General features: G+C 50.7%; 5 protein-coding genes across 7 annotated transcripts; 3 read left to right on the top strand and 2 right to left on the bottom strand.

Moving 5' to 3' along the window:
* The first annotated feature begins 836 nt into the window (after positions 1–836).
* On the top strand, positions 837–2607 carry LOC128728665 (synaptobrevin homolog YKT6). Its single transcript, XM_053822298.1, has 2 exons — positions 837–1131; positions 1196–2607. Exons 1-2 carry the CDS (start codon positions 1007–1009, stop codon positions 1671–1673), a joined length of 603 nt encoding a protein of 200 aa, XP_053678273.1. The 5' UTR covers positions 837–1006; the 3' UTR covers positions 1674–2607.
* A 501-nt stretch (positions 2608–3108) lies between these two features.
* LOC128729339 (trimeric intracellular cation channel type 1B.1) lies at positions 3109–6562 on the top strand. Of its 3 annotated transcripts, none has more exons than XM_053823012.1 (4): positions 3109–3230; positions 4415–4852; positions 5044–5210; positions 5290–6562. In XM_053823012.1, exons 2-4 carry the CDS (start codon positions 4469–4471, stop codon positions 5564–5566), a joined length of 828 nt encoding a protein of 275 aa, XP_053678987.1. In that variant the 5' UTR covers positions 3109–3230; positions 4415–4468; the 3' UTR covers positions 5567–6562. The 3 variants fall into 3 exon arrangements, with proteins under 3 accessions (XP_053678987.1, XP_053678986.1, XP_053678988.1); XM_053823011.1 differs by lacking the exon at positions 3109–3230 and adding an exon at positions 4090–4159; XM_053823013.1 differs by lacking the exon at positions 3109–3230 and adding an exon at positions 4097–4159 and having other exon boundaries at positions 4418–4852.
* A 733-nt stretch (positions 6563–7295) lies between these two features.
* On the top strand, positions 7296–9365 carry LOC128728827 (tether containing UBX domain for GLUT4). The gene is made up of 3 exons (XM_053822476.1): positions 7296–7499; positions 7568–8630; positions 8693–9365. Exons 1-3 carry the CDS (start codon positions 7416–7418, stop codon positions 9115–9117), a joined length of 1572 nt encoding a protein of 523 aa, XP_053678451.1. The 5' UTR covers positions 7296–7415; the 3' UTR covers positions 9118–9365.
* An 871-nt stretch (positions 9366–10236) lies between these two features.
* On the bottom strand, positions 10237–14836 carry LOC128729157 (uncharacterized). Its single transcript, XM_053822810.1, has 4 exons — positions 14051–14836; positions 11581–13671; positions 10686–11498; positions 10237–10611 (listed from the first exon to the last, which is right to left on the bottom strand). The coding sequence occupies exons 1-4, from the start codon at positions 14834–14836 to the stop codon at positions 10237–10239; spliced, it is 4065 nt and encodes a 1354-aa protein (XP_053678785.1).
* Positions 14837–25669: 10833 nt separating this feature from the next.
* On the bottom strand, positions 25670–26473 carry LOC128728584 (endoplasmic reticulum resident protein 29). Its single transcript, XM_053822211.1, has one exon. The coding sequence runs from the start codon at positions 26471–26473 to the stop codon at positions 25694–25696; it is 780 nt and encodes a 259-aa protein (XP_053678186.1). The 3' UTR covers positions 25670–25693.
* Between the last annotated feature and the right edge of the window lie 114 nt (positions 26474–26587).

The following is a 26587-nucleotide window of genomic DNA, read 5'->3' on the forward strand; positions in this document are numbered from 1 at the left end:
ATTCATACAGATAAATCACTATGCTTGGCATAGTAAACGTCAAGTGTGGAACCCTAGCAACAATGTAGCTGATTATCTTGCTAAAACATGCTGAACAACCACAGTAGTCAGCTTTATTACGTTGCCGTCCATATTAAAGTCATTACTGTCAAATGAGAACCGATAAATAATTTTTCAACGTTTGTTATGGGAAATTAATGATTTTTTTTACTTTTTACTATATATTTTACATGTATTTGAATGTTAACATCAGCGTCAGTGACATTATAGCTTACATTATATGTTACAATATTAATGCCGCCTGGTATTTGGGATATTGAAGAAGCAGATATAATTGTCATATGTGAACATGTGTACGTGCATGCATGGACCAATGCAACGCCTTTGTTACCATACTTAACGAGCTGCTGTAATTGGCCAGCATAAAAACCAAACGAACCTAGTGTGCAAAGTGCGTTGACACTTTCTTTCAAGCTAAATGTATTCACTTTCACCTGTTGTTTACACTATGCTGATTTGACGTTGTTATATCGTTTTATAGCATGTAAAATTCTTCTATGACATCTGTCTATTTCGCGAACGAATGATAAGCGAGTATGAGTGCTTCGTACGCATTATTGTGACCAGCAACATCAATAATAATCTAATCGAAATCGAATAAGGATTGTTTCGACCCCTAGGTGCCTCCGAACCATACTTTCTGTGATTAAAGGTAACCCACGGTGTTTGGCGAGAACCTGCCGCTTGTAAAAAACTAATTATTTTCCTGCTCAACGGAACAGTGCTCTCGGTAGAACGGATTCCTAGCCAGTGAGAGCATTCGGAACCAAGCGAAAAGGTAAACATAACGCTACCAGCTGCTTGAACAATTTGTACGCGTTCGTGTTGCCGTGGTCAGCCGGAACAATCGAATCAATTGTTGCTGCTGTGCACGTGCCTATTTCTCGCCGTCGAAACCGACCGCACATAACACATCGCCTAACCCCACCCACCGGAAGGCAATACAATGGTGAAGCTGTATGCACTCAGCGTGTTCTACAAAGCCCCTACCGAGGCGCGGCTACTGAAATCGTCTTACGACTTGCAGAGCTTTTCATTCTTCCAGCGTGGTTCGGTGCAGGAGTTCATAAGGTAAGCATAGTAGTAGTGTGTATTCTTTTTCTCGCTTTATCTAACCCCTGCATGTACATTACAGCTTCGCCAGCAAGACGCTTGTCGAACGAACTCAAGCTGCAACCCGGCAATCGGTAAAGCAGGACGTCTACATCTGCCATGTGTACGTGCGGGCAGATAATTTGGCGGGTGTGCTGATCGCAGACCATGAATACCCACAGCGTGTTGGCCACACGCTGCTGACGAAGGTGCTCGACGACTTCTCTGTCAAGGTAAGCGCCGAACTGTGGCCCGTAACAACGAACGAAGCAACCATCCAGTTCGGTACGCTACCGGCGACACTCAGCAAATACCAAGATCCTCGCGAAGCCGACGCACTGACACGCATGCAGGAGGACCTGGACGAGACGAAGATCATTCTGCGCAACACGATCGAGTCCGTGCTGGACCGGGGTGAGAAGCTGGACGATCTGGTGTCAAAATCGGAATCACTCTCGATACAGAGTAAGGCATTCTACAAGACGGCGAAAAAGACCAACTCGTGTTGCAACTTTGCTTAGGCGATTGCATCAAACACATCGAGCGCCCGTCGAGAAAACCCACCTGTGTAGCAGGGCACGTAGCGTTCAGGGTAGCCGAGATCTGGGGATGAGATTTTAAAGGTCGCGTTTTTTTGCCTTTTTTCGTTTTAAGGAGATTAGGAACACGGCTGAGTGGCGCGATTTTACCATGCACGAGAAGCCGGGCTTTTACTTCAAACCAGTATGAAATGTAAAGTACCCTGTTCGTCAGGTGCACGGTACTTGCATGATATTGTTCCACTAAAACAGTTCACTTCCTGTTGTCCTTTGACCACAGCAGCCAGGCACTTTGTATCGATTTCGAAACGGATGTGCGATATTTTCACGCAATTGTTTCTACTTAACTATGATTCAAAAACTCGTGAACAAGATAAAGCCTCGTGAAGCTTCTTGCTTGTATAGTTTAGCTGCATTTGCAATGCACGGGTCTAGTGGTGCCTGTCGATGGAAAATCTTTCCCGTCGGTGCAGTATGGCCTATGTTTAGACGGTTTTTATCCACGAACGTTCGAACGGGGAAATAATCAATTTTGGCAGTGTGAACCGCAAGCTGTTCTAAACCAAATGTTAACAATAAGACACCAGCAACGTGCTGTGATTACAATATCGCACTCGATTGAGGTCGCATTTTTCTTTAAAGGTCCATCGAGCATGCATTACGAACTCTCCCAATAACACGCTGTATTCGGACCGCGCCAGGAAGGTCCTGCCGACGATGAATTAAATATGATCAAACGAAAAATTCCCACTATACGCTATTAATGTGTGTTGGCGAGGTGTAGAACTGTTATTATACCTTAAATGTAATCGTATAACTATTAACATTAAATAATCGATATTGGTGAACGTGATGTAAGCGTGAATAAACAATATTCTCTCGCAGAAATGATTGTTTTATGGGCTGTTCCACATAAATTCTGCTTCTAGAGAGTTGTAAAAACTAAAATTGTGTGGTTTTATATTTGTGTGATTTAGAATTCCATTTGATATTTTTTTAAGACGAACAGTGCAGAAATATTTACGGACTGCTTTGCTTGTTATAAGGCTATGTTAATTAAAGGAATTGCATTGTAAAACAGAATAGAAATTATCAAATATTAATTGCTTTTCTCGTTATAAATCGTTATTTGGTATTCCGGTAACACAATAATTTATATCTTCTTGGTAAGACAAATATTGAATTCCTTCAATAGATCCAAGGAGGCATTTCTTTCTATGTTAAAGATGATTGTTTATATACATTAGACTAACGAAACGCATATGCCTATAGCATGAAATTTGAATTGAGACAAAAAAATCTGATATCTAGATTAAACCGCCCACAATGTTTGACAGTTTCAAAAGGTTGACATTTGATTGTATCATTCGAACGAAACAGCAACCGGAGGTTCTGCTATTGCATAAATCCGGATTGGTGGTCGGAAAAACAGTGTACATTGCAACCGAAAGGGGTGGAAAACTCCAGCCCATTTTCACCGCCCAATTCCTGCCGGAGCGTGTAACGCGTAGTAGCGAGAACAACAAACACTCTTGACAGGTAAATATTGCCGGTAAACAAAATATTCATGTTTGCCCCCCCCCCCCCCTTTTTACGCTTGCTCCAGACGCAAACCCGAACGGCATTTACTCGCATCGCTAGAACATCATAATTGCTTTCCACCGGGAGGTGAAGTTTATAAATAAAATACGCCTCCAAGACAGCTTCAGCGCGCGTGTGCCCAACATACAGGGTGATGTTGTCGCGCAGAACCAGGATCGTTAGTATGAGCAGCACACTTCGCCAGCGAGACGATGGAATGGTCACCCGGAGCGCGCACACACACGCTCGCACATCCACACACCAAGTGCCGGGAATGGTCCGGATCCAAACGACGCCCTCCGGTGCTGGGGGTCCGCGACCAGGTGCCAGATTATGCCAAAAGCGTGCGAGCAGGATAGACGAATGCGGTTCTAAATTTAACACAGGCAAACGCTCCACGCGGTGCCCGTGCGTTAGAAGCGCGAATACGCTTCGTTCAAGTGGCCAGCTTCGTGAGCGTTTGGTGAGAAGTCAAACCAAACCGGGCCCCAGCAGCGAGTGGAGAGCGACGGAAATAGTTTGTGCTCCCGGAAGCCACACCGGTTTGGCCGGCTAATCGTGCTACGCAGACCAAGTGACACAGAGATTGCCGTTTCGCTCGCGATGGTACCTACACCAAAGCCACCCGGCCGGGTTCGCCTACGACGGATGGCCAGAAATGTTCTCTCACACCACACTAAAGCGAGCTGCGGGCAATCTGAATGCGCATGCCCCGAAGCCGGGCACGATCGGCAACACACACAAAAAAAACCCGAACCTGGCGTGCTGAGCTGGTGCGCGAAAACCTACCGTGCCCGGGCCTTTTTCTTGTCGCTCAGCTCAACCAGCACAGTCGCCGTCGTGCCGTGATTCCGGTCCGTGTCCAACCGTTTGCCTGTGACTCTGCGGTGCGTCTCGGTGTTCTCTCTCTCTCTCTCTCGCTCGCGTTCGCTTTATCCTCCGGGTGTGGTTTGCTTCCGGTTGCATCCTCCCACAACCCAACGTACGACGCACTAAACCGCGCCAATTGGCATAAGTGCGGAATTAGTGGATATCCTTATTCCCCAAAACCCCCAGGAGCGAAGGCCGAAAATTGCATAATGTCCACGCAGCTGGTTTAATAATCCTTTTTTTCTTCTTCTTGGTGTGCCTTCTCATTCCAGCAGTAGCAGCGTACCGTTCTTTGCGAGGAGTTTAAAGCCAACAACACCGGCACCATGGATCCGGAGGCGTTCCTTGACATCGCCAACCAGGTGATCAAGCTGAAGATGTTCCCGTACTTTGACATCGCGCACAGCCTGCTGTGTGCGTTGTCGGTAAAGGAGGATCTTGGTGCGGGAGCGCATGCCTTCTCCCGGAAGCATCCGCTCGCCTGCTGGCTGTCCACCATGCTGGTCGTTTTTGCTGGCGGAATGGTCGCGAATGGGTTGCTTGGTGAGCCGATTCTGGCCCCGCTTAAGAACACACCCCAACTGCTGGTCGCAACTGCCTGCTGGTATATCGTCTTTTACACGCCGTTCGACATCGGTTACAAAGTGGCCAAGTTCTTGCCCATTAAGCTGGTCGCAAGCGCCATGAAGGAGATCTACCGCGCAAAGAAGGTAAGCTAAAGTGCGGCCTGGATGTCAACGACCATCAATTTGAGCCACACGATCAATCTACTTTGGGTTTTTGCCACACACGATCAATCGCAGCCCTCGCAATCAACCTGATTTGTTTCCTGTGCTATCTCATCCACGAGCGGATGGTCCTTTGGTTCCGTTTTTTATGATCCTTTTTCATCCTTACGCAGATCCACGACGGTGTGACGCACGCCGCTAAGCTCTACCCGAACGCGTTCATCATCATGATCATCATTGGCACGCTGAAGGGCAATGGTGCCGGTTTCACGAAGCTGATTGAACGGTTGATTCGTGGTGTGTGGACTCCCACGGCCATGGAGTTCCTGCAGCCAAGCTTGTGAGTATCCTGTGACAAGCAAGCTGAGAAAAAACACCCCCACAAACTAAATCCATGGTTTTGGTCTCCTTTTCCACAGCTACACCAAGGCGTCTGTGATCGCGTCGATCATTTTCGTGCTGGACAAGAAGACGGACCTCATTTCGGCCCCGCACGCGCTCGTCTACTTCGGTATCGTCATCTTCCTGGTATACTTCAAGCTGTCGTCGATTTTGCTTGGAATTCACGATCCGTTCGTGCCGTTCGAGAACCTGAGCTGCGCGCTGTTGTTCGGTGGCATCTGGGACAGCCTGGCCAAGATTCTGGGCCGCGGTCAGGCCAAGGAGGAACCGAAGGATGCGAAAAAGTCGAACTAAGCGGGCCGTGGGCGAGGTGTTTTTTTTTACTTTTTAATCCCAACGTGTGTAGGGTTTCGTTTGTGTAATTTGGGTTTCTTTTTTATCGTTTTGTGATTTATGTACGTGTGGTATTGCTTATTAACCGAGTCCGGCAGTGACGAAAGCAGCTAGCCATGTAGTTTCAGCAGGCGAAAGAGAGCACGGCTTAGGAGTTGGTTCGATCTTATATTTTATGATACGTTTTTATTTTAGTATGCTGCCATAAGAAACTTATAGTCCTAGCCTTCACTTGCCCCAAGAAAAGCAAAATAACCAAAGGGAAACACGTGTGTAGACGCAGCGGGAAGCCGCGATAGAGCAAGCTAGTTTATTTTAATTTTTATTTCACATTTCAGTGTGCCCTTTCTAGTCCGGCTAGATAGACCACGTGTTATCCGTCACCATTTGGCACACGCGTGAATGCGATTACGTTTAGTTACGGTAGCTAGTTTTAGTTAGTTTATTTCTTTTGTCCTGACTTTATGATTTTCGATCGAACCCGGCCCGAAGGTGGCTTGGGGAAACAAGAAGAAAAAAAAAGCACGGCCAGATAACAGTGGGTGATGTGTGGCCGTCCTTTTTCGTAGGGTTTATTTTGCGGTTGGCACTCCCTTTCAATGGGTCGCCAATCGACGCCAAGCTTTACGCAAACGCAAAAAAAAAAGGAAACATTTTAATCGAAGCAAATAATCGACAGCACAGACACAGACACACGCCGAACTTGAAAAGACTTGATTAACTTTTACTTTTACGGTCGTCCTAATCCCATTTCGCCGACCCCCTGGGGTTGGCGATGGGGAGATAGAACGGAAACGACGACATCCGCTCCGGAAATCGAGACACAAAATAATACATACTCCTACCCGCGTTTTGCCGGTAGAGCGCACATTGGCAGGATCAGGAATGTGGCCTGGCCGTGTGCCTAAGCGAAAGATCGGTAAGCAATGCAGAGAAATAAAGCAACGCGATGTGATTCCAGGCTAACAACGGCATGCTCGATTCGTCTTGAGGTGTGATCAACTGACCACAATGCGGAAGAATTTCGTCAAATCACGGGTGATGGGAAAGATGGGGAAGAATAGTTTTTGCCAAGCACACAGCGGCATGGTTAAAAATAGCGCATTTGCAGCGATATAAATAGATCTAACAACGAAAACAGAGGGTGGCATCGCATGGCAAGGAGCGGTGCCAAGATGGGGATTTGAATACATCCGCCTGTTTTCCTTTTATTGCCATGCCCTAACGGCTTGAGACAGGTGTCATTTTAAACTCGATAAAACATGCTTTTCTTTAACGATTGAACATGAGAAGAAGCGTACGAGATTCCATTGATTCTTGCCGATTATGCGCTCTCTTAATAGTCTCCTTTACGACTCAGCCCGTAGCATTAATCATTGAAAGCAGCTGCGATACTTTATTATAACCCTCATAACTGTTATTAAGAAGGTATAAGAAGGCGACCCGAAAGTTATTTCCTTAACGATATCATTTTTCTTCTCGTTAAGTGACTCAACAACCGTTTTACGTGAAATTTTCACGTAGTTGGATTGGCATTCCTGCCTACTGGTTGTTTTTAAAACATTTGAATTTCGTCGCGCGGTCTCCTGTCAAACCAGCATCCTTATGTCAAATCGTATACTGTCAAAATGCAGTGTATTCTAACACCGGTTCGGGTGTTTGTAAACCACGGTACTCGGCCAAGCAAGCAAGTCATTCTGCTCCTTTTCGATAGTCTGTTTCTTACGTGTGCCAGTTAATGTGTTGCACCAAAAATTTCTGTGACGTGTGATCCGTTTCGAAGCGCTCGTAACGCTTACATTGGCTCAACATGGCCAAACGTTCTGTGACCGTGCTGACCACGCACGGACGCCGCCAGGTAGTGAAGGTGGAACCCGACATGACCGTGCTGCAGGTAAATGCAAATGATTCGTACGGTAGCCAGGCGATTGGTTTGACCATACACTTCCACATTAATTGCAGATTTTGGAAACCGTGTGTCAAAAGTACAATTTTCCCCACGAAGAGTACGATCTGCTGCACCACAACAAGGTGCTCGATCTATCCGCTATGTTCCGGTTCTCGGGCTTACCCAACAACGCCCAGCTCGAGATGGCGAAGGCGAAACGGGTACGCAAGGAAGAAGACATAATCATCCAACTCCAGCTGGAGGATGGTACGCGTACGTCCAACGGAACGTTCCAATCGTCGCACACGCTGCATGACGTGTTGCTGTCACTCTGTCCGGATCGAGCCGTTCCCGAAGCGCACCCGGTTCTAGTGTACATGCGCCGGGAAGTGTACTGGGAGCAGCTAGCGTCGACAACCCTCAGGAGCCTTGGGTTAACCCGAGGTAGAGCCGCTCTACGATTGCTCCGGCGCCGTTCGGAAGATCCGAAAACCCAAGCCAACGTGTCGGCACCGTTACCACAGCCGCTTCGTGATGTGGATAAAAAATCGGACGGTACCACCGTGCCTTTGACTACAAACGTTCCTTCCGTTACCACCCCAGTTGTCATTCCACCCGCGAAGGAGTCCGATCGAAGCGAGGAACAAAAAGCGATCGAGGAAGACCGACCGGTACCAGTGACCGAACAGCCTACGGTGGTGAAGGAGCCAGAACCGTTGCCGTCGACGTCAGCTTCGGTTTCATTGCAGGAGCAGCAAAAGATCGCAGCGCAGATAAACATTTTGGGAGACCGGGACGCGGTGCTGTATCATGCATCGACCGCTGAACGAGACCACAGGGAGGTGAATGATTCATTCTTCGAGCTAACGGTTCCCGAAATTGCGCAGCTGTACAAGCAGCTTCAGGATCGCGTGAAAGCGTACGAGGACGCACCCCTACTAACGGCGGAACTGCGGGAGCTCGAGCGGAACACGCAGCTGCTTAGCTCGATGAACCGCTTCCGGCAGGCTGTGATACGGATCCTGTTCCCTGACCGGCACATCTTGCAAGGAGTCTTTCAGGTGTTTGAACATGTGAGCCACGTGGAGGAGTTTGTCCGCGGGTTTCTCACCGATCCGGCTCAACCGTTCTATTTGTGTGAGTGTGCTGGCCAATTTACTACAATCGAGCTATCGTTAAACATCCCGTTTCGGTTACAGATTTGACACCACCGAAGTTGGTGCTGCAGCCATCGGTTTTGCTAGTGGATGCTGGCTGTTTTCCGCAGGTCTTGCTTCACTTCAGCTCGGAACAGTCGTCTAGCGAAGGTACGATGCCACCAGCGTCTGGGTACCTTCGCGCGGAGCTGCTCGAGCGTTTATCGAACGCGGCTGGAGCCGCTGTCTTGGCTTCACGGGCGAAACGAAATAATGCAGCCACGGCAGGCCAAGAGGAACCTGTTGGGAGCGACCAGCTCAGTGAAGAAGCTAGCGAAAGTATCCCGTTGCCGGCAGCTAGTGTGTCCTTTGACGCAGCAATCGCTGGTCCATCGAACCGCATACCGAATCGGAATTTTCGGCAATCTACCACCGTGAGTCCTTCTAACGAGCGAGCAGCGAAGATATTGAAGTTCTTGCGAAAGTAGCCGGGATGGGTGGGAAAACGCCGGAAGCACTAGAGTAGGTTTGTTTTTGCTTCTTTAACGATCGTAAAAATCCATTTGTCTCACAGCAAAGCACTGTTAGAGCTAGTGTAGTGTCGCTTTTGCTCGTGTCTCAGTTGTACGTTCGTTATTTTGATTACATTACCTTTTTTTGTCGGTTTTCAATCAGTAAAAAGGGCTTTAAAAGGGAAGGAGAAGCTCTTGCAGAATCACTGATATATGCGGTAAACTCAAATGCGATAAATAAAATTTATCATCAACTAATTTCGTAAATAGATGGCTTTTATGAGTTGCAAGTGAACGTTGCGTGATTGTCGAAACTCGATGTCCTCCAAAAATCGTAAAGAATGATGATGCTTGATTAACGGTCCTTAAAGATTACAAAATTTAATTAAATGCGATTGTTCGGGGAAACATAACCTCCAAAGAGTACACGCTCATACAAAAAGCAGGGCAATGTCGAGTTAACGATATGTAGCGCTTTATTTCACGAACGTTTAAATCGGTTAGTAATTGGTCGGCCCTAGAACTAAATAACATAACCAAGTGATCCGAAGTCGGTAATAAACAGCAAAACTCAAAGCAAGACGTCCCCACTTCCGTCGTGTTTCTCTCACACACCGGTGGTGTGATTAAATTAAGCGAACAACGAACCGGAATTAAGCCTTTAAAATGAAGGAGCAATAAACAAACGAAAAAAGGATACCCTCCTGCAACGGCACAAAGGAGCTTTTTCATCGTGCGTCGATAGTAGTAAAATAACCAACGGATGGAAGAGATAAAAGGGAGTTTTCCTGCACCTCCCTCCATCGTTTCTCCACCTCCCAGTCGAGCACCGGCGGATGGCAATGGTAGGGCAGCCAAGGGAAGGCGTATGTACTGGCCACGGCTCGAGTTCCGGCAGCTCGGGAGATGTCTCCGCAGCGGACTCGCGGCTCTAAAACGAACAAAAAAAGAAACCCCGAAACTTCCGGTAAGGACGCGCTCGCACACTCGTGTCACGCACCACACGCACCTGGTTGACTAGATGGCATTTTCGGGGGCAACACACCCGGCCATGTCCTCCCCCCTCCCCCTTGGTGGTCTAGTCAGCTCGGGACGCTACTTCCGGCCGCCGTACGATTTGCTACTCTTCGCTTGAATGATGCGGGAAATGTACGGGGTGCGGGTGTCCACGTAACCGAGACTGCTGCTCCGCCCGTCCTCATCCTCGTCATTATCGGCCGCGTGTTCCTCGCCATTTCCGTTAAAGTGTCTCCTCGCTCCCGTCCCATTTGTCGCCACTCGTTTCTGCTCCTGCTCGTCGTCATGGTCGTCCTCCTCTTGATCGGGGTGTTCTTCCGGTTCCGCTCGGTTTGATCGCTTGTACTGCCGCTCCATGCTTGTGAACTCCTTCCGTCGGTACAATCCTGCCCGACTCGTCCCCCCCTGATGCGGGAGACTGTCCCCATCCGGATCGGATCGCTTCGTTTCACCCTGTCGGTAGGAAAAAAAAGCCCATCAGCAAAAGTTGGTTTTGGTGGCAACCCCGCACCCGCACCCCTTCTTACCGTCGAGTCCTGCTCGCCGTCACCGTCCGGCTGGAGGTGATGATCCGGATGTGCTTCCATCGAGAACAACCGCAACTGGTGCCGGATGGAGGCTTTCTCACGTGCCCGCTTCTTCTGGAACTCCTCCTCAACGCGCCGCATCGCCTCCAGCTCGCTCAATCGCATCGCTTCCTTAATTTCCGCCTCGCGGGACAGCTTTTCCGCGACACGGCGCTTCTCAATCTGTCTGATTGTGCTCTGGAAGGTGAACCGATGGTTACGCCTGTTCGACAGCTTCACCGGGAAGCTTTCGAGTTCGGCCACCAGTGGAACCGGATCTTGCATGTTTTCTTTGTCACCCGGGCTTCGGCCCGTTGCGGGATCTTTCGGGACGGTGGCCACAGGTGGTACTGGAGCGATCGTCTGCTTTTCACCCTGTTGATTGGCGCTCCGGCGGCTGTTGTTGTTCTCGTCCTGTTTCGCACCCTTCTCACTCGGTTGGTGCAGCTTGGTCGGTTCTTTCGGCAGGTACATCATGTGCTTACCGCTCACAAGGTACCCTATCGAGCTGTGCTTGCTTTGCGTGGTGCCAATCGAGACAACCACATCCGCACCGTCACGTTCCCGTCCGTCGGGAAGTAACTTCAAGCGCTTATCTGGCCCACTTCCGGGGCTAGAACCGCCACCCAAACTGCCTAGCTTGCCGTCCAATCGACCGAGAAACCAATTGCTGTCGCTGTTATCCATTGGCCGGTCGCAGTTATCCTCGCTTTTGAACGCACCCGAGACGGATTTGCGGAACTTTTGCAAGCTGTTGAACACGTGCTTTTCCACCTGTGGGAGAGAGAGAGAGAACAACGGATTAAGGACGTGCCAACGTGGAAGTGGAAAGCTTAGAATAGCCCGTTATCTGCACCTTTTCATCTGCCGCTTCGACGTTATATATCGAAAGGTGATTCTCGCGTGGCAAGGACAAACTGAACAGATGTCCTTTGGAAGCGAAATCCTGCCGAGTGTCTCCAAGCCCCCGGCCAGCACCATCCTCAATCAATTGCCGGCGTTGTGGCTCACTGCCACTACCCGTTGTGGTCTCATCTTCCTCCGGCTCATCATCCTCATCCTCATCGTCGTCTTCGTCGTCATCCAGATCCTGCTGAGGTGTCCACGGCATCAGCAAAAGTGCACTGGATGACCATCCACCCCCGTTGGTCGCTCCACCACCGCCACCGCCACCCTTGTGCAGCTGTGTGCCACTCTCCGGACTTGCGTCATCCACCCGATCGTCCTTGCCCGGTGTCGTCAGCAGCGCATCCTGCCCAATGTCGGCCAAAATGCCGGCATCACCCGAGATGCCACTATCACCGCTCTTGTTGTCCTGTAGCCCCGGTACCGGCTCACGATACACCTGCTGAATGCGATCTTCCGGCACTTCCAGCTCCTGCTCGAGCCCGCGCATGAATGGTTTCTTCTCCGGACTCCCACCGGACCCGCCGAGCGGTTCCACCAACGGTGCATCACGGCAAAATTCGTCCTCCGTCGTAAGCAACCGCCAAGCAGCTGCTGGACTGAACCGTGGTATGTCAAACTGCTTGCGAGGAAGCGTCGGGCGTAACTTAAGCGCAATCTCCTGGTGGTTAACACCATCACCCTCTTCCCACGGACTACCCGTGCACGTCATCCGCACATCCGCTTCTGACGACGCGACGGAATCGGACGACCGGAACCGGCTGCTATTCAGCAAACTGGCCGCAAACTGATCAATCAGCTCCATCTGCGTGTGGCCAATCTCCTCCACCGACTGACCATCGATGGGTTCTTGTGGGCGCGTTTCCCGCCGATTCACACCTCCATTCCCCTCACTCTCGCTGTCCGCGATGCGTGGCTCACCGACGAAGGGAGGCCCGATGGCGGTTCTCGCGGTTCCGGTGAACCTTCGCGATCCTTGACCCACATCATCCCGCATGCCAAAGTAGAAGCTCGTTTTTGGCGGTGGCGGTGGTGGTGGAGGCGTCGCAGGTGGAGGTGAATCACGCGCGTCCACCTTCGCGTCCTGTTTCGCCCCATCCCGGTGTTCCAGTTCCTTTGCTGGCTCGACTGTGATCACCAGCGCGTTAGAGGCCGGTTTCGGTTTGATCCCACCACTAGAGGGCGCTCCGAGCAGCGAAAACCTCGAGCTCGCCGATTCGGTGACCTTTTGTGACCTGGACTGGCCTGATCGCCCGGCAGCAGGCGATGGACCACCCTCGATAAGTGGGCTGCTCGTTTTTCGCCTCGTCGCCAACTGCAGCTCCTTCTGGAAGTCGGTAATGGCCGCCGCACCGGACGCGGACTGCTTACGTTGCGCTTCAGCGAGCGCCATCTTGCGCTGGTAGCTTTCAGCCGCGGTGCCAACTTGCTGGCGAGGTTTAACCTCCACCCGAACCGGTACGGCCGTAACCGACGTGCCCGGGTCCTGTTCCAGCAGGGTTTTCACGATCGATTTACGGCGCGATAGTGGCGGTGACATGGTCGGTTTTGTGGCCGGCCGTGATTCGGCTTCACGCTGCCGCTCGAGCCCGAGCAGCCCCGCGTCGAAGGTTTTCTCCCGCCGGAAGAACGAGGTCGGATTTGGGCGGGGTGAAAGCTGCTCCAACGCACCCGCCAGCTTCTCGTCCTCGGTAGGACCGCAATCGTTTCGATGCGCGTGCGTCAGTACGAGCGAGGACGATCCGCTTGATGGGATAGGTGGACCGTTGGGGCGCATGAAACCTCCACCCGGTGCACCGCTGCCCGGTTGCGCGTGTTTGCCCGGGAACTTAGCATCCGAGGCCTCCGGAAGTTTGGCGATGGTGGGCGTTTTCTTCGTTTCTGCGCGCGTTTTGAACAAGCGCAATTTGCGCGTCGCCGCCACGTTGAAGCTGCCATCGCTCGAGGAAGGCAACGTGGATGTGTGCGTGTCCGGGGCAGGTTTGCGTAAGGGTGAGTACGCGATTATGCGCTGCCGGTCGCTGTCTTTGCTGGCGTCACGCTGAAACAAAAAAAAACGAGAGAAAAACACCGTGAAACCGTGCGTCTTGAGACGTGCAAGTGCGCCTGAATGAGCGCTATTTGCATAACCACCTCCGGCACGCCTAAAGTTATGCAGCTTTCGTGCCATTGTGCGATAACGCGATAATTTCGTTTGTTTTCCATTCCCAAGCCCACGTTGATTGCTTTCTTTTCTGCTCTCCCCCATCCCCGTGAAAGTCGCACAAACGGATGAAATATATCAACCCACTTTGAGGCCACCGGGCAGGCAGAATGTTAAGCAGCCCCAGCAGCGACCGAATGATGCGCATTTCTCTTGTCGCAAAAATGTGACCGACGGTAATTCCGGATGCGAGCAAAAAAAAACAACCCCAACTCACCTTCTCCATGACCGGTGGCACAGGGGCCTTCTTCTTGTTCTTGCCCTTCATGATTTTCGACTGCGCCGTCTTGGGGTGCCGCGAACCACCCCCCATCTGCGGTTCCTGCTGTGGTCCCGTCGCACGTGGCAGCAACGATAGCCGCAAATCCGGCTCGGAACCGAACCGCTTTCGGTTGTTGAGCGTTTCGGCGGATGCTCCGGGACCGGTTGGTTCCCCGTACCGTGGCGGTTGTGCTCTTCCACCTCTTTCCGGTGCTCCACGACCGTCACGACCATCGTCCTCGTGCCCGTACGCATGCCCATTTCGCATTCTTCCACCACCCATGAGGTTAAGCTGTGTCCTGGAGCGCTGCATCAGCATCCTCGGAGGCTGTAACGAGCTCAGCTCGAGCTCTTCGTCACACTCGCTAAAGCTCCCCGGTTGCTGCTGCTGGTGCTGTTGATACGTCGGCGAAGAGATGCTTTTCGACCGCTGCAACGCCTGATTGTTCTTGCTGATGGTACCGCCCGCGTGCAGGATGTTACCATTGTTCGTCGAGCGGAGTTTCGCCACCTTCCCGGGGATGTCCGGCAGCACCTTAACCTGCGGTTGCTCATGATCCCGCGGTCCACCGCGCCGCGTGTGGTGATCGCGCTGGTACGAATCCATCCACGACGCAGACAAACCAGCAGCCTCACCACGCATCGCATCATGGTAACGCTGGTGGTGATGATGGTACCCCGGGTGATGGTGGTAACCCTCCTCGTAACCGGACAGCCCGCTCATACTCCCCGAGTTGCCCATCGCAATCCGTGCCCACGTTCGCCGGTACGTCGAATGACTGCTGCTTTGCTGGCCGGTTCGAGCGTTTGCTGCATCACCGCACGGCCTCCTAGCGGTGGGTTTCGGGACTTACTGAGACGTGCCGCTGCCGTCGGTTGGTGATGAACGATTGCTTGCCACTGAGCCAACCTGTCCGGCATATGTCATCGCAGGCGGGCTGAAAGTGAAAGCAAACGTGATGAGTTATTTGCAGCTTGGTGAGATCTGCAGCTACCTAGGACGGTGTACAGCTCGTACAGGTGAAAAAAAGCCTCACACACGCACACATCATTTTCAAGAGCCTACTAAGAGAGGTACAGGTCCCGTTACGCGCATTCCCAGCCACTTGAAGGTTCCAGAAAACGGACATTAAACCGTGCCCGAGGGTGTTTTATTTTGCTTCCGAGAACTTAGGAATCGGATGCCCGTTAGACCATCAGGCACGATCAGCTCGCCAGCGTGCGCGGCCTATTTGCCGCACTTGGGTTGCTTTTATTTAATTTATTTCTCAAGAATCAATTCCCGTACGCCCGGTTCCGCACCGGTGCGCGCAGGTTTAACGTTTTTTTTGCTTGCTTCTTTTTGTTTTGGTTAGAGCGTCTTCACACGGGTGCTCAGAAGAAGTCGTGGGAGTCTCTGATGGAGTGGTGCGCTACTCCACGAACCTCCATTTGGCGCGTGTGTTGGAGGAAAACCCCTCAAAACCGGCGAGTACCGGTTGCTTGCTTTAACGTTCATTAACCACGCATTCGAACGGGAACACGGCCAGGTGACAGATCGCACCCAAAGACCCCGGACAGCTCCCAAAAGTTCCGAGCTAACCTCACTCTTTGGAGCAACACGCCCTCCATTCTCGGCCCATTTTGCCCCTTATCGCACCCCATTTTCCGAGGTCGGGTAAGAGGCCCGAGGGGAGAGTGGGATCAACGAGTTTCCACCGACGCCCGCAATTTGGGCAGACCCTTTCACCCGCGAATTTGGGTCGTACCCGTCATACATATGCAGATGGAGCTGCTTCTTATCGTTCACTCTAACGGGCGCATTGTTCCGGTAGCAGGTTCGAACTTCGAGGGAGGATGAGGCGGGGGAGGGGGGTGACCACATCCAGCGCGCATTATCGTTTCAATTTTTCGCGGACCCCCCTTAGAGCCCCTGCTCCACCACGGCGGTGCGGAAAGTGCTCCAATTTATGCGTCGATTTCTCATTAGCAATTGTGGGTGTTTTGGGTGTGAGGGGGGCCGTGGGTGGGAGTAACCCTAAGAGGGATGTCCACCCCCCCCTCCCCCCACCCCCACTCAAATGCTAACCACGCGAGATAATCGGCGCGATAAAGCGTGAAAAACCGTGCAACCTGCTGCTGGGTGGTGGGAAAAAAACGCAATCTCCCCAAAGTGACCCACGATAGGGGCACGACACTAATTGAGCGTTCCCGACGGAGAAGAAGGTGACAACTCCTGCCAGCCTGCGGCAGGGCACGTAACATGCAAGATGCAGACGATGGAAAGCTCGTTTGGGTGTGCCTCCCAAATGGGGAACAATTGAAACTTAATTCAATTGCCAGATAAAAGGGGGGTGAGGGAGATGATGGGGGGGAGGGGGAGAGAGGACAGGTAACAGTCTTCCAGCACCCTCTCCCCCCCCCCAACCAGCGCTATCCCACGGTTGCGTGTCTGCAGAATAATGAGAGACAGTTTCGTTAGAGGCAGCCAGCGCCCTCTAGCGGACGGAAGCCGTACCACGGTGGCAGAATTTTGCATTCAGCTTCACACCATCTACATGAACGGGGGCATAAGAGGGGGCACGAGGTGGTGGTGTTTAATTCGGAGTAGAAATTAGCCCCTCTTGGCTCCCCTCCACACCAACCGTCCGTACTTTCACTCTCTCGGTCTCTGCTCCCAAACCACACACACGTGCCCAAAATAAAAAAAAAAACGTGTGCACTCAAATTTCAGTTTAAATCTCACCCCGGTGCCTCATTCGAGAGCCCTTTTGTTCGACTTCCATTTGCGGCACACGATTAATTTCCCCCCCAGTTCTTTCTGCCTCCTTCTCCTCCTGGCATCCCGCTAACCTGTCCGCCAGAGGGCGACACTTGAGCGTTCCGGGAAAGTGAGATTAATCACGCCCGTGTCGCCAGTTCCGTTGGCAATTCGAAGATCAAACTGGCCGTGGGCGACTCTGCGTACGCTTCGTAAAGTGGACGTGACTGAGGAAACCTTTGAGGAGTCAATTGTGCAGAGGATCCTCTGGAAATATATCGCTGAACATCCGCAGTTTGTTGGGTGACTCGGGTTGCGTGCAAATCTGGGAAGGGAGTTTTCTCTTTAGATGGACACACCAACGGATCGGCAAGTGAAATTGGAATTGATTTGGTGGGGAAAGTATGCTAAAAGGAGGTTTCAAAACACCCGAAACGGATCAAGCGATCGGAATCTCCGTTAGGATCTGAATTAGTTAACGAATGGAGAAAAAAAGGAACTGATTAAAAGGGACATCTCGTAGCTGACGTGGAGTAAAAGCGATATCGTCATGATAACGTCGTGATACGAATCAAACGAGAAAGAGAAAGCAATGATCACAGCGATTGTGACGTATTTCGAAAAACGCATATATTAAAACTCAACTGCACTAGAGTACGTTGCAGGCGAAAATCCCCGAATAAATGAGGTTAATTATCGGTATCGAAAAAAAATGCCAAATGGTTTTAAAAGTAAAGTTTCTTCGTTCATTGGTTTGTTTCAGAAGATCCTGCGTAACATACAATGCAACTGTGCATCTATGAATTTAATATAAAAAGTCAAACATGAGAGCTATAAATTGAAGAGTTGGTAAAAAGAATAGTGCACGAAACCAAAAAGGAACTCTGGGGTTTTTAATGCAAGCTTCTACTTATATTAATTAGTGTCTTTCCGGAAGATGACTTCCAAAACGTCTTCAAACAATAGTCCAAACTTTTCTGCATGAATATTTTCCCTCGATTCATGGAACAAAAGTCCATTAATTTTAATTTAGATAACAAATTCCGCACCTCTTCTATTATGCGATATGCATTCAGAATTATTTTAGAGAAAAAAAGTCTTACATAAGATGAATAAGAGCTATGAGGAGAAGAACTAATACTGAAATCGAGCTAACGAGAGCAATTTTTTATCCACGAAGGTTACGGAGCACTATAATATGCAAATACTTCGGGCTTAGATCGAGAACATAAAGATCATGCTTACGCGTGGATTTATAGAAAATTCGCACAGTAAATACAACTAGCTCCCACGAAACCCAGATAATCACGCGCACATTGTAGTCAACTAAAGCACTTCTCCAACACCTGACTGACGACAGTAAATCGTATCTCAATCTCAGGTAAGATTCCATCTCGCAGCTGTCCAAAAGGAACTAAGATGCCGTTAGCAATTCCAACGCTATTTTACTCGAGGATGTAAAAAAAGGGCCTTCCCCTAACGAGCGAACATAGATCTGTCAAGTTATTTCGCTGCATCAGCGAAACGGGTGTTTCACTTTATCGCATAATTCATCTCGGTTCCTAAGCTGCCCCTATAAAACTCCACGCATTCCTGCTCCTTTGTGCGCAAAAAGTGCCTTTTGTTTTCCCAAACCGCGCGTGGAAAGTAAAAGTGTTTCCGCACGTGTTTCCACACCGTCCCCACAGGGTCTTTCTAACCTCTAGACACCTCTTCCCGAGGTACTTGAGGTTCCAGAGGCTCCAGAGAGACCGGATCGAAGGCATGCCAGCAATTCGCTGCTTCTCGGCGGGTTGATTGATCGGTGTTCATGTCGCAGGCGCTTGTATAACGCACCCACCACCGAACAGGTTGCCGATCAGGTGCAAGAAGGGGGGTCTAAACGATAAAGAAATTACGGACCCACGATAAAAGGTTTCGCATAATCCGCGCCTGACGATGCTGACCGAGCGAGATGTCGTAGAAAGTAAAAATGTCCACCCCAACCGGACCGGTTTGGGGGTGATGCCGAAGAAAGCCCAAGAAAGCTCAGGAAACCGGTTTCTGCTGGCGGGACTCGATAACTTGCCAAAAACAAGCCCACCTTTCGCTGGGGAGGGGATTCGCACCTGCCTTATCCTGAGACGAACGTCGCCTGCGGGTTATGACATATTATGACTTTGTCGCATCCTTTCGCTGCTTTCTATTTTTTTGTTCCCTTCCCGTATCATTGGGGATCTTCCGCGTTTTTTGGGGTGTACGATGTCAGGAAGCGATCCTTCGAGACAGACGTTGTATAATGAACCGGGATGGGTCTTGTGACCAGCGATCGGATGACCAATCGGGTGAACCGTGGCGCGAATCGAATGCCGGATCGATCGGATCGGTTCGCACGAAAGTGACAGGTTATGTAAAACTTTCACAAAATCGGAAGAAAGTGACATCGCGCACATGGGCTTTAGATTGGCGGGCGAGAGGAAAGAAAGGAAGAAGAAAAAGAAGAATAATAAGAAGAAAAGCCCTCTACAAACCCCTCCCGGTGGGTAGGTTCCTCGGGATATTTTGGGTGAAAGTTTTTCGGGGCGTTACAGCATCCCGTCGGTTCGTTAATGCGTTAATGTTTCGTGTGGGGCTGCTCTTTTTTCTCTTCTTTCTTTTATTTCCCAGTTTGGTTTGGTTTCCGTGGCCAAAGACAAGACATCGTTGGGCCACACCCGGAGCGAAAGGCTGGGAAGGTAATTAAAATTCTCCACAAGAGCGCCTCGGGCGCGTTCCGATGGCTATCTTGGGCTTGTCCGGGTTTGGGATCGATCATTTTCGGGGTGAAAATGGACCGTTTCCACCAGGCCCTGCGGCAACTTCCGACGTCCTGCAGGCTGAAGCACTGACAAGCTGTCAGAAATGTTGTGGGCAAGAAGCCAAAAAAAAAAAGGATCACCCTATTTTAGGGCATTTCGTGGCTTTTACCTCCGAAAGCGACTCAACGCGAGGGTTGCGATTGTTCACCGGAGTCAGCTTCATTAGCGAGGCTGATTAAGATCGCGAGTAAACGAGTCGGCGGGAGAAACGCTTCGAAACCTGACGCAAGCCGTGAAGTTAACAAAACCCACAACCGAGTGTTGTCAACGTTTTCCCCAACCAAAAAAAAAGCCCTCTTCTCAACATCTCGAGCCTCCGGAATCTTGGCGCAACACGCGATCACGTTTCACTTTCGGGCATTTATCACACAAAAAAACAGCCAAACCCGCGTCGTGACACCTCAATCCAGGTGTGTAACCGAACAAAAAAAAATGCTTCCCAGCCTCTCCTCCGGATTTTGGTCAGGGGGATGATTTCGCTGAATTATTTATGAGCTCCTGCGGGTCTGCGCGGGCTTTTCTGTTAATTGTTGGATCACGCGGGAATGCCGATCACAAACCCGGGTCAGTGACCCCGTCCGCACGGTGGACATCCGTATTTTTTATATAATCAAGCTGGTGTTGGGGGTGTGGGGGAATGTCCCCAAACCCCCCCCCCCCATCGCCAATCGAAATGAAGACGTCTTTCCCTCAGCTTCCCGCGTGTTTCCGCGAACCGTCCACATCTGGCCCGTGAGCGGTTCGCGTGACCAAACGGCGGCCATTTTGTTCCGAGAGAGCCCGTTCCGGCCTTCCGGACCGGACTTGAGCAAATGGGCCGGAAAATGTGGCTCGGTTCCGCGGTTGGCCGCCGGACGAAGCATTGCTAAAAAAAACAACAACAAAAAAACCATCACCAACCAACCAGCGCCCCCTAGCGGCCAATCGTCGCATCTTCCGCCGTTCCGCGCACGTACGTACGTTCCGCCCTGCTTGCGTAGTGTGGCAGCTTGGGAATGCCCACGGCAGTGAGAGAAAATGCGGCCTCGAGAGCACGTGGCCGAAGCCCGTTACATCCTAATTCCAGCCGCGAAACGAAATGTCAACATCCCAACGCTAGATGGCGCTCATAAGCGGCAAGAGCGGCCTTTCGCTGGCCAATGCCAGTCTTGGCGCAAAGACAGGGGAGTGAGGGTGGAGCGTTTCATCACCCCCAACCTCCTTCCTCCCCCCCCCCACCAAGCAGCGAAAGTTTACCAGGCCGCGACGGCAACACGGGCTAAAAAGGAGGCGCGCGCGCCTCGATTCGATCGGTTTGGCGAGGCGCGTGGTGGTTTATGTTATTGTTGTAATTGGGTGGCGAGCATTACATGATGCCCGCTCGTGGGCATGCGTTGCAAAAGAACGTTAAGCAACGTGTTCTGTTGCACTTGCGCGCTGCAACACGCCCGAGTGCATTTTTTCTTGTTGTTGCTGCTGTGAGTGCACTTTGTAACGCGCAAAAGACGCTGCGCTCCAGTTTGCTGTTCAGTTTCTTCTTCCTTCTCTCTCTCTCTCTCTCAGGATTGAGCAAAAGGGTTCTTGCGTGCATTGTGCACTCAAGCAGGTCATCGTGGGTTGGCGTCCACCGCTAGAGGGCGCTCGGAATTCGCGCAATCAACCGCCAACGCGCACGTGGGCTTGGCGCGCTAATTTCGGGTTGAATTAATCTACCGAAACGTAACTCAGGTGTAGGTCGGGGGGGGGGGGTCGATTCCCTTATCAGGGGTTGTACCGTTTTTCGGGCACCTGTTTCCCAGGGTTTTAGTCGAAGGAGGAAAAAGAAAAAGAAAAGAGAAACAGGAGAAAAAAAAGGCCATCCTCTCTCCCTCCTGATGGCCTCCATTTTCGATATTACACGAGCATGGCCTGCGGCGCAGCTCGGAACGTCTTAATAGAGTCTAGGCAAGAGGCTAACACGAAAAAAAAACCACCGATAGTGCGCGCATGACTGGAAGAAGCACAAAAAATATGATGACTATTAACAGTTACATAGCACTTTTTTTTCTCTCGTTGCTTTTGCCCGTTGGTGAGGTTCGGGGAGTGTGGAGGGGGGGGGCTTACGTTTTTCTTCCTCTTCGTGGGGATTTTTCATGCCCCTTATTAAGATGCTCCCCCACTTTCCCTCCCTTCCCAGTGTGATCGCGATCGAATTTGTGGCTCTGCGACCCGAGAACGGTTTGTGCTGGGGCCATTTTTGTTATTGTTGCTGCTGTGAGGCTCGAGTAAAGGCTCCTCTCCCCAGCCCCCCCTTCCCTCTTCGCCTCCCTCTCCCTCGTGAGCCAGCGGGTGGCTCAATCCGTGGTGGCGCCCAACGTTCGCCATCGGAGGAGGCGAAAATCGCAATCGCAAGAGGAGGAAAAATTAGAAACAAAGGCCATTAGATCCACCCAAACGCGCCCCCCCCCCCTCTCCTCCCAGGGAGCAGCATGAGAGGCGAGATGAAGCTGCGGGGAGGCTGGACAAAGAAAGAAGTAAGCCAACATGCAACGTGCTTCGTTTGGGTGAACCAGCGAGAGGGATTCCGGCGGATTTCTCTGCACCAACCGACCGATCGTCTCCCTGGTATGTGTGTGCGTGTGTGTGTGTGTGTTGGGGTGCTTGAGAAGAGAAGCAAAAAAAACGCACGCCAGCGTACACCATCTTTAAAGGCGATTTCTTACGAAAAAAAAACTTACCAACAACTAGGTCCAAAGCCGTTTCTTTTCGTTTTGATTTCACGCTCGTTCTCTTTTCTCGCTCTAGCGCGGTGGTTTCGGAGCACCCGGATAGAAGGCCACCCCACGGTTGATTTGAACCGACTGTGTGTGTGTGTAGGGGGGTGTAATGTTCCTGTGGCCACTGGTGTTCCGCTGTAAAGGCTCCGAATTCCGCTCGATGCAAAATGGTGGTTCGTTTTTATTTTGCTCCGTTTGTTTTTGTCCTTCTGACACCTTCGGTTGACTGGTGGCTGATTTTTGCGGGGATGGTGGGTTGATTGTGGTGAGGAGGTGTTCCAGATTGCACTGGCGATTTGCACGAGGACACACGCGACGAGCCTTCGAAATTGCACGTGCAATTTTTAACCCGCCTACCAAAACAAACAAAAAAAACAGCAACCGAACGCGTTTATACCACCCGGGTGAGCTGCTTCAAGCTGGCACAAAGTTCGCGGTAAACAATACCTGCCTGGGGGTCAGACCCCCCTTCCTGCCATAAACACACACGCACACACGGGACAAGTGCACATACCAAGCCCCCTCGTCCGCCGCGCCACACCACACTCCCTTTCGCACAAGCACGCGCGCGCGATCGAGCGATCGGAATTTTGCCCTGTCAAAAGCGCCTCCAGGGCGGGTCATTCACCGTGAGCGCCTTCCCCGTGATGCTAGCGTTTACAAGTACGGTTTCGAGAGGTGAGGACACTTGCCAGCCGTTTCCCAAGAATCTAACGGTTTTCTTGCGCGCCGAAGATGCTGTGCCGCGGGCCGAACAAGCTCTTCACACAAGCACTCACCCACTCACACACAGGCACACAGGTTGCTGTCGTTGCAGCAAGTGCACAAAAGCCCGCAGGCGGTTCTACCGCTGTTCGGCGAGATCGCGCGTAACCGCAGCAAGCCGAAGAACAAGAAAAAACCGAGAAGACGAAAGACAAAGCTGAACCGGGCGAACGGCAAGTGCGCTCGTTCGCAGTGTCTGTGCGTAACTGAAGCCACAAACTCGAGCGCAAGCCCACGCGGATCGGTTGGCTTTACGGTGTGTGGGTCTCACCGGGGGTGGGTGGAGTGGAGGTGGGGAGGAGGGCTGGGAATGATCGCGCCGTCTTCACGATGGAAAGAGTAGGGGCTCAGCAAACCCATACACGCGGTCTTAAGACGGGCTTCTACTTGAAACCACCATGGTGGCCGCACCACGCGAGCGTATGCGTGTGTAAAATGTATGCCCGTGTGCGGTGGTGTTTGCCGCTCTACAGCTTGTTTCACCTCTACCGTGCGGTAGATATGGCTCGCTGCATGCCTTGTCTTTCTTAGCGATGATGTCCCTCTTCCCCCCTTCACACCACCCTTCTCTTACAGCGACAAACTTTTACTGTTTCTAGCCCGAGGCACAAACGTGTGAGAGGGAGAAAGAAAGAGCACGAGCCCAAAAAACTCCGCACACACCGTTTGTTTTCATTCGTCTGCTTCTTGTCGGCTTCCTCAGGAAGTCATCTGAGAAGAGATGGCTGCATTAACAGGTGAAAAGAGAGGAGGGGAGCGGGGGAGGGTTTCTATCTCCTTCCTTTCCTTCCCTCCTCTCCACCACGAGCGCTTTTCCTTCGCTCATCATCGCTAGAGTGGCGCTTAACCCGTTTCGCGATCAAACCATGCTTAATGATCTCTTTCTCTTCTTACTCGCTCTCTCACTCTCTCGCTCTCGCTCTGTCCCTTGTCACAAGGGCGCGCGCATGCTTTCTCGATCGCGTGCAGCTTCGAGATTCGAATCGTCCGTTGGATTTGATCAGGTGTAGAAGCGCGATGGAGACGATCAGTAAGCGATTGTGCGAAGAAAATGTGGCCTCACCTATCGATTATTCGCTATCGTTCGCGTTGTGGGAAGCAACGTAAAAGGGCTTTTTGTGAGGGTGTGATATTTTTTGCCCCTTACCCCTCCCCCTCTTTCCCCTGCCCCCTCATTTGGTACCTCAAAACGATCAATCAACGCGTAAGGGGCACGTTTATTTAATGATATTATTTTTTTTTTCATTTCTTACTTCTTCTATGATTATCTTTTACTTTTCATTGCCTGCCTACCATGTGGTAGCGGTTTGTGCGCTTATTTAATGACAATATTTTCGCATCATTTTCCTTCGCTTTTCCTTCCGCCGCTTCGGTGCCTTCTTCTTCCTACCCCTTTCTGCTGACCACGGTTGACCGTTTTTCGGTCGCCTTTCTTCTGCAGCAGGGGGAATTTCCCGTGCTGTCGGGTTCCGGCCGGATATCGGCCGCCACAAAGAAGCTAAAGAAGATGGGTCGATTGGGTTTCTTTTCTCGCTTTAATCTCCCCCTCTCCCTTTCCCCTTCTGCGTCCAAGGCCTGGCTGTTTTCTTTGGTAGCGCGTTTTTCCTAACCTCCCCCCGTCTGCGCCTTCGTTGCGTTTGCCCCCCGATGGGGTGGTTCTGGGAGGGGTAAGGAATTTCCAACCCCCCATTGCGGGCGCATTGTGTGTGAAAGGAGAAATCATCAACCGGCACAGTACCGGTGGCAGGTCGTGACAGGTGCATATGGGGAAGGGTCAGGGAAGAGCCGAGGAAGGTTGCGGCGGTGCAAGTGCATCTGCTGCACTTCGTTGGCGGCAATGGCGCTCAAAAAGCACTCAATCTTGCGCGTTTGATTTATGGCACGGCCGTATTTGTCGTGCGGCTTTCGAAGGTTAAGGCCCTTTGAGCCCTGGAAGAGTTTGCGGACAAGTTTCACGTAGCAGATTGGCGAGATGATGCTGTGAGAGCTTGTGATTTATTGCTGATAATATGATTAATAAGATGTTGAACAAACTGAAGAGGTAAATTCCTTCAAATGTAATTAAAATAATAAAAAACACAAATATTCTATGTCGTAGCACTCACTACAAAAAATGAGGTCTTTAGAAGATAGTCTCTTACGTAAGAAAGGTTTATTTATGTTTATGGTATTGTATACGGCTTGTATCTCATTATTAGATGTCGGAAAACAGTTTTATTTGTTTATAATATTTCTTCAATCAGCGACAATTTTAAGCTATGGCTCCTATGATGATTATCCTCAACCTGATATTTCGTAAGGTAATTAGAAGATGATGAAGATTAGTAATTTTATGGATACTATGATGGATAAATTTACTCATTACTAAAATATTTTAATTTGTTTTCCTGAAAATTTTGGCTATTTTTCCATGGAAAAATTTAACACATTTTCTTTCCAACTAAACTAGATTTAATTTACTAGCAAGCAAACATATCAACATATTCAACATTCCTTTAGATGCGTAGCAACGTTTATTTATCTTACAATTCGGTACGTTTGGACTTTGCCGCGTCACCCGACGTGCTGAACGACAACATAATGTTGGAACGTAGCTTCAGTTCTGCCCTTTTAGCGTCACTTAGCTTCCCAGCCAGCAGCTTGGCTACACGTTTCATTTCATTGCTTACGACACTTTCCGGCCGGTCCCCGGATTTGACTATCTTTCGCATCACGGACAGATACATCGCGTGAGACTTCTTCGATGGATCCTCCTCGGGTGTGTCCCGTTCAGCCTGCTCCACTTCAGCGATTATCGATTGTCGTTCAGATGGCTCAACCGTCTTCATAAACGCCTGTGCCAACTCGTCCAGCTTTTGCACGCATCCGGGCAGCCCAATATACAGCCCGCTAGTGGTGCGCTTTAGAAACTTTCGCAAATTCTCTGCCGTAATTTCCTCACCGGGTGGGAAATCGATCGGTTTCGAGCGTGCACCGGCGAACAGCTTGATGACCGGGTACTCCTTGCCGATGTTGAACCGCTTGCCGAGATCGTTGTTGTCCTTTTCTCCATAGTCCTTGATTCCAACCAGTGCAAACAGTAACTCATCACTAGCTTCGACCGTTTCGAGGGCAAGATTTGTAAATGCCTCATGTTTGTCCCCGTACGGGAAAGCCGTATCAAATTTTACCAAACTGTACCGGAACTTGCCGACCACTTTGTCGAATGTTGATGAATCTAAATCAACGCATCCCCGTGCGGTCCAGGCTTCGATTGTGCTAATTAGCAGCACTATGATGATTGCAAATGGTTTGTACCACATCCCTGTGAAAAAGGAATTTTCTAACGGCCGTGCATGCAATGAAGATGGTTATCGATTACGAAGATGATTTGGTGCACTAAATAGCAATCATGCAACAAACATAATATGCTTACC

Source organism: Anopheles nili, chromosome X (genome assembly GCF_943737925.1).
Source record: "Anopheles nili chromosome X, idAnoNiliSN_F5_01, whole genome shotgun sequence".
Taxonomy (NCBI): domain Eukaryota; kingdom Metazoa; phylum Arthropoda; class Insecta; order Diptera; family Culicidae; genus Anopheles; species Anopheles nili.

Bases quoted from the DNA above. Each gene is read 5' to 3' on its own strand.
- LOC128728584 (XM_053822211.1), bottom strand. From the start codon at position 26,473: ATGTGGTACAAACCATTTGCAATCATCATAGTGCTGCTAATTAGCACA.
- LOC128728827 (XM_053822476.1), top strand. From the start codon at position 7,416: ATGGCCAAACGTTCTGTGACCGTGCTGACCACGCACGGACGCCGCCAG. The intron at 7,500-7,567 runs GTAAATGCAAAT...CATTAATTGCAG, and splicing joins CCGACATGACCGTGCTGCAG to ATTTTGGAAACCGTGTGTCA. The intron at 8,631-8,692 runs GTGAGTGTGCTG...TTTCGGTTACAG, and splicing joins GGCTCAACCGTTCTATTTGT to ATTTGACACCACCGAAGTTG.
- LOC128729157 (XM_053822810.1), bottom strand. From the start codon at position 14,836: ATGGGCAACTCGGGGAGTATGAGCGGGCTGTCCGGTTACGAGGAGGGT. The intron at 11,499-11,580 runs GTGCAGATAACG...TCTCTCCCACAG, and splicing joins TCGAAGCGGCAGATGAAAAG to GTGGAAAAGCACGTGTTCAA. The intron at 10,612-10,685 runs GTAAGAAGGGGT...TCCTACCGACAG, and splicing joins ACGGCGAGCAGGACTCGACG to GGTGAAACGAAGCGATCCGA.
- LOC128729339 (XM_053823012.1), top strand. From the start codon at position 4,469: ATGGATCCGGAGGCGTTCCTTGACATCGCCAACCAGGTGATCAAGCTG. The intron at 4,853-5,043 runs GTAAGCTAAAGT...ATCCTTACGCAG, and splicing joins AGATCTACCGCGCAAAGAAG to ATCCACGACGGTGTGACGCA. The intron at 5,211-5,289 runs GTGAGTATCCTG...CCTTTTCCACAG, and splicing joins GAGTTCCTGCAGCCAAGCTT to CTACACCAAGGCGTCTGTGA.
- LOC128728665 (XM_053822298.1), top strand. From the start codon at position 1,007: ATGGTGAAGCTGTATGCACTCAGCGTGTTCTACAAAGCCCCTACCGAG. The intron at 1,132-1,195 runs GTAAGCATAGTA...TGTACATTACAG, and splicing joins TCGGTGCAGGAGTTCATAAG to CTTCGCCAGCAAGACGCTTG.